The sequence below is a fragment of the Leopardus geoffroyi genome, chromosome B1, assembly GCF_018350155.1.
Source record: "Leopardus geoffroyi isolate Oge1 chromosome B1, O.geoffroyi_Oge1_pat1.0, whole genome shotgun sequence".
Classification (NCBI taxonomy): domain Eukaryota; kingdom Metazoa; phylum Chordata; class Mammalia; order Carnivora; family Felidae; genus Leopardus; species Leopardus geoffroyi.
In genome coordinates, this window is record NC_059327.1 from 42,308,144 (window position 1) to 42,318,979 (window position 10,836).

General features: G+C 40.0%; 1 protein-coding gene across 1 annotated transcript in view; it reads right to left on the minus strand.

Moving 5' to 3' along the window:
- The window catches only part of IDO2 (indoleamine 2,3-dioxygenase 2), a 71,645-nt gene extending 64,308 nt beyond the window's left edge, over positions 1 to 7,337 (minus strand). Inside the window, exon 1 of the mRNA XM_045459702.1 lies at positions 7,031 to 7,337. Coding sequence (XP_045315658.1) covers positions 7,031 to 7,129 — 99 coding nt within the window. The 5' untranslated portion in view covers positions 7,130 to 7,337. The remainder of the gene's footprint in view (positions 1 to 7,030) is intronic.
- Positions 7,338 to 10,836: the final 3,499 nt, after the last annotated feature.

The window sequence follows — 10,836 nt, forward strand, 5'->3', positions numbered from 1 at the left end:
AAAAAAGACAGTCTCTTTAACAAATGGTGCTGGGAGAACTGGACAGCAACATGCAGAAGGTGGAAACTAGACCACTTTCTTGCACCATTCACAAAAATAAACTCAAAATGGATAAAGGACCTGAATGTGAGACAGGAAACCATCGAAACCCTAGAGGAGAAAGCAGGAAAAGACCTCTCTGACCTCAGCTGTAGCAATTTCTTACTTGACACATCCCCAAAGGCAAGGGAGTTAAAAGCAAAAATGAACTACTGGGACTTCATGAAGATAAAAAGCTTCTGCACAGCAAAGGAAACAATCAATAAAACTAAAAGGCAACCAACGGAATGGGAAAAGATATTTGCAAATGACATATCAGACAAAGGGCTAGTATCCAAAATCTATAAAGAGCTCACCAAACTCCACACCCGAAAAACAAATAACCCAGTGAAGAAATGGGCAGAAAACATGAATAGACACTTCTGCAAAGAGGACATCCGGATGGCCAACAGGCACATGAAAAGATGCTCAACGTCGCTCCTCATCAGGGAAATACAAATCAAAACCACACTCAGATAACACCTCATACCAGTCAGAGTGGCCAAAATGAACAAATCAGGAGACTATAGATGCTGGCGAGGATGTGGAGAAACAGGAACCCTCTTGCGCTGTTGGTGGGAATGCAAACTGGTGCAGCCACTCTGGAAAACAGTGTGGAGCTTCCTCAAAAAAATTGAAAATAGATCTACCCTATGACCCAGCAGTAGCACTGCTAGGAATTTACCCAAGGGATACAGGAGTGCTGATACATATGGGCACTTCTACCCCAATGTTTATAACAGCACTCTCAACAATAGCCAAATTATGGAAAGAGCCGAATGTCCATCAACTGATGAATGGATAAAGAAATTGTGGTTTATATACACAATGGAGTAGTACGTGGCAATGAGAAAGAATGAAATATGGCTCTTTGTAGCAACATGGATGGAACTGGAGAGTGTTATGCTAAGTGAAATAAGCCATACAGAGAAAGACAGATACCATATGTTTTCCCTCTTATGTGGATCCTGAGAAACTTAACAGAAACCCATGGGGGAGGGACGGGGATAAAAAAAGAGGTTAGAGTGGGAGAGAGCCAAAGCATAAGAGACTCTTAAAAACTAAGAACAAACTGAGGATTGATGGGGGGTGAGAGGGAAGAGAGGGTGGTTGATGGGTATTGAGGAGGGTACCTTTTGGGATGAGCACTGGGTGTTGTATGGAAACCAATTTGACAATGAATTTCATATATGAAAAAAAAAAAGAAATTCTGGGCTATATGGTCATAACTTATCCTGTTGTCAGTAAGACCATGGCCTAGGCTGGTCTAGAATTGAGTTCTAGACTTAAACCAGAGTGTCAAAATTATAAGGGGCAGTCATATCTAACTTGTATGGAGTTCTTACTTTGATCCATGTAGCATACCCATAAAGTGTTATCCTCACATAGGGAAAATAAGGTTCAAAGAGATTAAATATAACTTGTTAGGTTTAAAACTGATAAGAATTTCAGCTGGAATTCAAACTCAAATCAGTATGACTATTGTCGAATCTGTCTATGCCATTAATCAGAATTTGTCTTATTGACTATGCACTATTTCTTAACTAGAATTGTCTTAAGAGAAGAGACATCACAGGGCACCTGGGTGGCTCAGTCAGTTGAGCATCTGACTCTTGATTGAGCCTGCTTAGTGTGGACCCTGCAAAGGATTCTCTCTCTCTCTCCTGTCCCTCCCCCACTCATGCACATGCACACACTCTCTCTCTTTCTCTTAAAAAAAAAAAAGAAGAAGAATATTAAGAAATATCATGAACCCCAAAGAATAACTTCCTGAGGATACAAAGACTTCATTGGAAAAAATGAAGAAAGAAACTGAAATCTGATTTTATGGAAATATCTTTCAATTGTAAATTATCATCACAACATAAAATTTTTGTTTTTTATTTCTAGTCAGAGAATAAAAACACAAAATTGAGTTTTTGAAAAGTATGTCCTTGCTCCTCCTCCCTATTTCCTACTGCAAAGGCCACAGTTTCAAAACATGATGGTAGCATAACCATTTATTTATTTATTTAATTATTTATTTATTTATTTTAATGTTTTTTTATTTGTTTTTGAGACAGACAGAGACAGAGCATGAGCAGGGAAGGGGCAGAGAGAGAGGGAGACACAGAATCTGAAGCAGGCTCCAGGCTCTGAGCTGTCAGCACAGAGCCCGATGCGGGGCTGGAACTCACAGACTGCGAGATCATGACCTAAGCCGAAGTCACACGCTCAACCGACTGAGACACCCAGGCGCCCCTGCAGCATATCCTTTTAAATTCATGTAGAAGAGGCTCCTTTCCCATGTAGCTCTGGTCATATAATTACTGCCCATACAATGTTTTTTCATATTCTAACTTCCTTCTGACCTCATACCTACAATTTTACAGCAGAGGATTGCCTTTTCTTCAGAATATCAAGGTCATACTGGTGAATATGAGCTAATGTTATGCTGACAAAACTGGTCAGTGATATTTAACTGTCTCTATGACCCATTGATATTTTGATATCTTGGACTCTGCTTTTCATTGTCTTCACCCTCCCACGCTTGTGTGGTCAGATTTGGGAATCTTAGGGCAATTGTAGTTCTGGTTGCTCAGGCCCCTCCCTCCTTCTAACATTCTATCTTTTCATCTCACTCCCCATGGTGTATTTAATGTATGCCTCCTCCAAAAGGCAAGAAAGAAAAAAGAGACAGAGAGAGAGACAGAGACAGAGAGAGAGAAAGGAAGGGAGATCTCCTTGGAAACTGAATGTGACCCCATTTGGAAAAAAGGGTCTTTTTTGGTTAATGACTGATTGCAAGATGAAATCACCTTAGATTAGGGTGGTTCCAATAACAAGTGTCCTTATAAGAGAAGACATAGTCAAGAGGAAGAAGACACAGCCACAAAGAAGGCCACCTAAAGATGGACCCAAAGATTGGAGTTATTCTGCCATGAAAATGGAATGGCTGGAGCCCCAGGAAGAAGGGAGAGGACAGTGGGGATCCTCCTGTAGAGTGATTGGAGGGAAACTGAGCCTGCCAACACCCTGAATTCAGACTTCTACTCTTTAGCTCTCCGCAAGAATACATTTCTATTGTTTTAAGTCACCAAAACTGTGGTAATTTTGTTACAGCAGACCTGGGAAACAAATAAATGCCCTGAGCCTCAATTTGAATGAAATTAGCAGATTTGTATTTTCCCATGGCCAATCTTTTCATTCTTTCTTAGGATCCATCAGCTCATCTCATGTTGTGTCATGTGTCTCTACAGCAGAGATGTCCTGTGTGAGAAAACTCTAAGTGGTTTCATTGTTTAAATTCCAGTTTCCAGATGACTGTCTTGGTTATTCCTGCTCCTCCTATTTCCTTATCTCTGTCTGCACATTTCTCTTTTGGCTTTACTGACTTTCTTAGTTCCTTAATTTTGGCACAGAAATCCACACCCTATCCAACCTCCCTATCCCCAAACACGTTTTTCTTTATTGATCTACATTAACTATTATGAAATCTGATCACTTTGTCTCTATCACTACTATATCACCATCACTGCCTCAAATCCTCCTTTTTTTTTAAGTTTATTTATTTATTTATTTAGAGAGATAGAACAAGAAAGGGAGGGGCAGAGAAAGAGAGACAGAGAGACGGAGAATCCCAAGTAGGCCCCATATTGTCAATGTGGAGCCCAATGCGAGGCTCAAACTCACAACCCATGAGATCATGGCCTGAGCTGAAACCAACAGTTGGATGCTTAACCGACTGAGCCACCCAGGTGCCCATGGAGTCTACTGCTTCTATCAAGGACTTTGGATTTCTACAGGAGAGGATATATCTATCTCTTTTTCCTAAGTAGCCACTTGATTGCTATAAAGAATACAGTTCCCAGTGTCCCCATGGCATCATTCCTTGTCTGCTGCTCCATGGCACACTTAAAATTTCCCTCTTTCTTTGTTTTTGCATATAAATAACTTCCAAGCTCTACTCAGAGCTTCTTGTAGTCATGACACCTATAGCCAGCCTCTCAAGTGTAGGCCCCTGTCTCTAACCTGAACCTGCACTGTCCTTGAAGCATTTAATGATTTTCAAGCACTGAATTATTTAGGTTAGAGATTCGGAATTAACCGTTGGGTTGGGGTTCTGGCATCAGTATTTTTTAAAGTTCCCTGAGTGATTTTGGTGTGCAGTTCAGCAACAGCTGTTCGAACCCACCCTGCACTTAACAGTCTTTTGGGAAAAACATTGAATGCCTGTTGCATTATATTATTTTCTAGATGTGCGAAATCTAAACTCAAGCCTGACATTGGAGATCTTAGTTCCACACCAATCTGATCTCCATCTATTGTGTACATAGACTCCTGTTTTTCTGCCAAACTGATTTCCTTGTATTGTTTATATCTAAGGAAAAATTACTTCCCACCTCTCCCCACCCAAACACACATACACATGCACGGGACCCGTGATCTGGCAAAGGATTTTTGTGGCATATTTATGGACACGGGTCTGACAGGTATACATTTTCTACACTGAAACGTTAGACCCTGGAAATGTTTGAGAGTGGATACAAACAGTGGGGTAAAGCACTGAAAACTAACCTAGGCCCCTCCCCTAAAGCCACAATATTTGCTTGCTTATTTATTAGCTTGACTGTTTTCTGGAGAAAGACTTTGAAGTAAATATTTATAGAAGCAACTAAGCTTGCTGAAAGAGCATCTTTGGGCCAGAGGACATGAAGGAACAGTTCTCCCATCACTTGCCTTTAAACTAAAGGAAAGAAAAACTTATTTGAGCCCTTGGCAATGTCAGTGACAGACATTTCCTAATTTGTGATCAGTATCAACACTGCTAGCTGACTGATGCAACCTGCGACAGAACCCCTCCTAATGAAGCAACTACAGGGCAGATTCTGATGAAAACTTCCTTCTCTCACCTCTTCCCAGAAGTAGAGCTGTTTAAAATTTTCACACCAATGAGAGGAAATGAAAATAAAACTTAAATACAGAATCACTTTTCATAAATCTAGCATAGGACTATTATAAAGTTGGCCCAGTTTGTCAGGGAATTTTTTATAATGAGCTCAGCAATGGAAATTTCTCCTAAGGGATAGCCATTAACCAAATCACAAGACAGACATGATCTGGCTCAGAACCAATCACAAGCCCTAGAAACTTTTATTGTTTCTCATCTAGTGTTCTTATTTATATATAAAAAAAAGGAAACAAAGAGGGGAGCTCAATCATTATGGCTCTATAAAGTTACATACTTTATATTATTATTTTTCCTCTGCTCAGTGTAAATATTTAACCTCAATAAGAATGTGTTAGCCTATTGGCTTTTCTTTCCTTGTGAACCAGGGACAATGGGAATATTCCCGAATCAAGTTTTACACACAGAGTGAGCACTGGAATGAGGGTTCGAAGAACTGCTTCTATTCCTTACGCTGTATTTATTAAAGTGTCTCATGCTCCACAGCAATCCAGGGGGAGTGGCATCAGATCTTCAACTACTACATGTGAAAACTGGGGTCAGGCAATGCTTGTGATTTATACAGGGGTACAAGATTTAGTAAGCGCAAGTCAGAGTGACTGACATGTTCTGGTTTGCCCAGGACTTTCCTGCTTTAGCCCTGAAAGCCTCATGTCTTGACAACCCTTTCAGTCCCTGGCAAATACAGATCCACAGTCACCCTAGTTGCAGTCAGAGATTGCAATCTGTACACTGGGCTACAACCCTACTCTCCATAACATCCTGAAGTCATTACTTCTAATGCTCAAGTTACTTGCAGATCTGTGACTTGTTCTTTCAACTAACAGCTCTACAGAGTGCTTTTGGGAAGAGTGAATAGATGATATCTTCATCTATATTCTTCTAATAACAATAAAAAATAAATAAGCATTAGAAGAGGTATTCAATAAAAGTTCATTGAATTCCAGAGTATTCTTTAATTGTAGTTAAAGACGAATTAGGCCTACAGGGAAGGTGTAGAATTGGATCTATTAAGTCATCACAAAAGCTGCAGTATTGGACCCCTAGATTCTCACCCGAGTAGTTTGGGCCCTTATCAATGATGTAGTAGAAAAAAGATGTTAGCAGTGCTGAGTATTAGTTCAGCTTTTGACACTAAAATGACTTTGGCAAGCCACTTCCTGTGCACTTCAGCCAGCTGAAATGTAAAAGCAGGAAGGTGGGACCAGGTGACTTCTAAGAACTCTTACAGTCTTAGCGTAATAGGCTTTGAGCCACAAAGAGTAAACAGTGTTAAGGGTTCACTGATGGGGCCCCTGGGTGGTTCAGTTGGCTAAGTGTCTGACTCCAGCTCAGGTCACAATCTCACGGTTTGTGGGTTCAAGCTCCGCATCTGTGCTGACAGCTCGGAGCCTAGAGCCTGCTTCAGATTCTGTGTCTCCCTCTCTCTCTCTCTGTCCCTCCCCCACTCACATTCTATCTCTCTTGCTCTCTCAAAAATAAACATTAAAAAAAAATGAGTTAACTGATGAAACAGAATTGGATTATAAGCTGTGCCTTCAGTAGAATTCAAAAATAAGTATTGTTAGTTCTCACGGGTTTCTTCCTCTTCTCAGCAATGTCTGTGAATATCTAACTCTTCCTACCAACACCGAAAGTACCCATGGTCTTTTGTGTTCTTTCTGCACTCCTACTAGAAAGTGAAGATAAACTGATTTGCTCCCTTACTTGATCTCTAAGTTCTGTCTTTTCCTTGGTAACCCAGATTTGCTAATAAGTTTACTGGACTGATTGACAATCTATTAAAAATAACCGGCATTAAAACATTCCATTTGAACTATCCTGTGCTGTATGCAGCTGTCACTTTTCTCTTTTCATAATTCCATGTTGATTTATTTGTAACATCTTTCTCAGGTATTTACATTGCATCTCCCCTAATGACCACATAAATTAAGCAGATAAAAGAGAGAACAAATCAGCATCATGAGAAACCTATTCTGTCCTGGTCCAAGGTTCTATACTTACCAAAGGATTTGGCAGAAGAAAGCCATACTCTTCAGAAATATGAAATCTTCCTAAAGATAATAATGGTATTGTCTTCAAATTCTGACTTTGAGGTTCCATAATTTTGTCTTAAGTATCTGCACTAAAGCCAGTCCTGAGTGACAACGATTCCAAATATACCAAAGACCCAAGTTGAGGGAGCTTCAGGATGGCATCTTCTTGCTGCAATTCTGCAGTGTCTCAGCAACAGAGGAGAACCTTGGTCTCAGGTTGAATTCCAGAATGCCATAAACTTTCTCTGACACAAGGTTGAGTAAACAATTAGAGACTGCTGACTAAAACAAACTGGCAAACAGAATCACAAAAGAAAAAAAATATCTCCTTTCTTTTTACACACATGTAGTAAGAGAAAATTGGTTTTAAAGATTGGTTTTAAGTCCAAAGACAATTTGTTCTCCTTTGGAAAAGGGGAAATGAGTAGTACTTTGGTTATGGCTGATTCCAAATATCCTGACAGTAATCTTGTCCAAAATGAATTTTGACAACAGGGTCTTTATCCCAAAGAAGTGAATGATTAAAACTGGAAGTGAGTTACCTTTAGACAGATATTTCAGTGGTTGGTGGTGACTGGAGATCAGAGGAAGACTCTAAATACATATCAGAACCTCAGAGGGGGTCTGAACAACATATTCTAAACAACTGCTTTGATTTACTTTAAGAAATAACATTTAATCATTTTTTGAAATCTTTAGCCACAATAAGGAGGACATATATATTTTTAACAAATGAAGTAGTGGATATTAATAAACTTAAGAGTCTGAACAGATTATTTGATTGAACCCTCTACCTTTATCAACCATCTTTTGAAAAACTTCTACTAAAATGGGTGACTTTACCTATGAAGGAACTACTACTTTTACTGATTTTACAGAGTAGTAAACTGAGGAATACCATATAGATAACCCTGTCTATTGTCACTCCACTAATTATTGGCAGAGTGAGGACTAGAGCTGAGGTATCTTAAATTTTTTTTTAATGTTTTTTATTTATTTTTGAGACAGAGAGAGACAGAGCATGAACGGGGGAGGGTCAGAGAGAGAGGGAGACACAGAATTGGAAGCAGGCTCCAGGCTCTGAGCCATCAGCCCAGAGCCCAACGCAGGGCTCAAACTCCTGGACCACGAGATCGTGACCTGAGCTGAAGTCGGACACTTAACCGACTGAGCCACCCAGGCGCCCCTAAAGCTGAGGTATCTTGATTTCCAAGCCATTGCTGTGTTCCCTAGATCAGGCTGCCAGGCTGTCTGTCAAAAGTGCTCTTACAGTTTGTTTGTTTTTTGAGAAAGAGAGAGAGAGAAGGAGAGAAGGAGAGAGAGAGACAGCATGTGCACACACGTGTGCTCTCTAACAGGGGAGGGACAGAGAGAGAGAAGAAGAGAACCTTTTTTTAAAAAGGTGTTTATTTATTTATTGTGTGAGAGAGAGAGAGGAGAAGTGCAGAAAGAGAGGGAGAGAGAATCCCAAGCACGTCCTGCACTCAGGATGGAGCCTGACTGAGGGCTCAGTCTCACGATCATGAGATCATGACCTGAACTGAAATCAAGAGTTGGACGCTTAACCAAGTGAACCACCAGGTGCTCCTATAGTTTGAATTTTCTTTACTATGGAGCCAGGTTATAAGTTCCAGTCCATAGATCTGCAGTATGGAAATTCTGAAGACTCTACCTTTTGCCAAATGGACCCTAAACTTAGGTCAAAAGTTGTAGACAAATTGATTTGGAAGCTAATTTATCTGAATACATCTTCTTCTTCCCTTTCTCTATGACAAATAGAAAAGCTAAGAGCAGGAAGTTCTCTGATCATTCATTGAACAGTTCCTATGGAAGGTTCAACTTTAAAAGTTGTCTTTCAAAAGTAGCCTAATTGGTCTATGTATCTGTTTTTGTGCCAATACCATACTGTCTTGATGATTACAGCTTTGAAGTACAGGCTAAAGTGTGGGATTATGATGCCTCCAGATTTGGTTTTCTTTTTCAACATTACTTTGCCTATTCAGGGTCTTTTGTGGTTCTATACAAATTTTAGGGTTGTTTGTTCTAGCTCTGAGAAGAATGCTGGAGGCAATTTTGATTGGGATTGCACTGAATGTGTAGATTGCTTTGGGTAGTATCAACATTTTATCCATATTTATTCTTCCAATCCATGAGCATGGAAGGTTTTTCCATTTCTTTGTGTCTTTTTCAATTTCTTTCATAAGTTTTCTATAGTTTTAAGCATACAGGTCTTTTACATCTTTGGTTAGGTTTAATTCTAGGTATTTTATGGGTTTTGGTGCAATTGTAAATGGGATCAAATAGAGAACCCAGAAATGGACCCACAAATGTACGGCCGACTAATCTTCGACAAAACAGGAAAGAGTATCCAGTGGAATTAAGGCAGTATCTAGCAAATGGTGCTGTGAGAACTGTACAGCAACATGCAGAATAATGAAACTGGACCACTTTCTTACACAATATACAAAAGTAAGCTCAAAATGGGTGAAAGACGTAAATGTGAAACAGGAAACCACCAAAACCCTAGGAGAAAGCAGACAACACCCTCTTTCATCTCAACCGCAGCAACTTCTTACTCAACATACCTCCAAAGGCAAGGGAAACAAAAGCAAAAATGAAGTATTGGGACCTCATCAAGATAAAAAGCTTCTGCACAGTGAAGAAAACAATAAGCAAAACTAAAAGGCAACAGACGGAATGGGAGAAGATATTTGCAAATGACGTATCAGAAAAAGGGTTAGTATCCAAAATCTATAAAGAACTTACCAAACTCAACACCCGAAAAACAAATAATCTGGTGAATAAATGGGCACAAGACATGAATAGACACTTCCTAAGAAGACATCCAAATGGCCAACAGACACATGAAAAGATGCTCAACATCACTCATCATCAGGGAAATACAAATCAAAACCAAACTGAGATGCTACCTCATACCAGTCAGAGTGGCTAAAATTAACAACTCAGGAAACAACACATGTTGGCGAGGAATCCTCTTGCACTGTTGGGGGGCATGAAAACTGGTACAGCTACTCTGGAAAACAGTGTGGAGTTTCCTCAAAAAATTAAAAACAGAATTACCCTATGACCCAGCAATAGCCCTACTAAGAATTTATCCAATGGATACAGGAGTGTTGATTCATAGGGGCACATGCATCCCAATGTTTTTTTTGTTTTTTTTTTTTTTTGTTTTTTTTTTTCAACGTTTATTTATTTTTGGGACAGAGAGAGACAGAGCATGAACGGGGGAGGGGCAGAGAGAGAGGGAGACACAGAATCGGAAACAGGCTCCAGGCTCTGAGCCATCAGCCCAGAGCCTGACGCAGGGCTCGAACTCCCGGACTGCGAGATCGTGACCTGGCTGAAGTCGGACGCTTAACCGACTGCGCCACCCAGGCGCCCCCATCCCAATGTTTATAGCAGTTCTATCAACAATAGCCAAATTATGGAAAGAGCCCAAATGTTCATCAACTGATGAATGGATAAAGAAGATATGGTTTATATATACAATGGAATATTACTTGGCAATGAGAAAGAATGAAATCTTGCTATTTGCAACAATGTGGATGGAACTGGAGGGTATTATGCTAAGTGAAATAAGTCAGTCAGAGAAAGATATCATATGTTTTCACTTATATGTGGAACTTGAGAAACTTAACAGAAGACCATGGGAAAAGGGAAGGGGAATAAAATAGTTTCAAACACAGAGGGAGGCAAACCATAAGAGATTCTTAAATACAGAGAACAGAGGGTTGAAGGGGGTGGGGGAGGGGA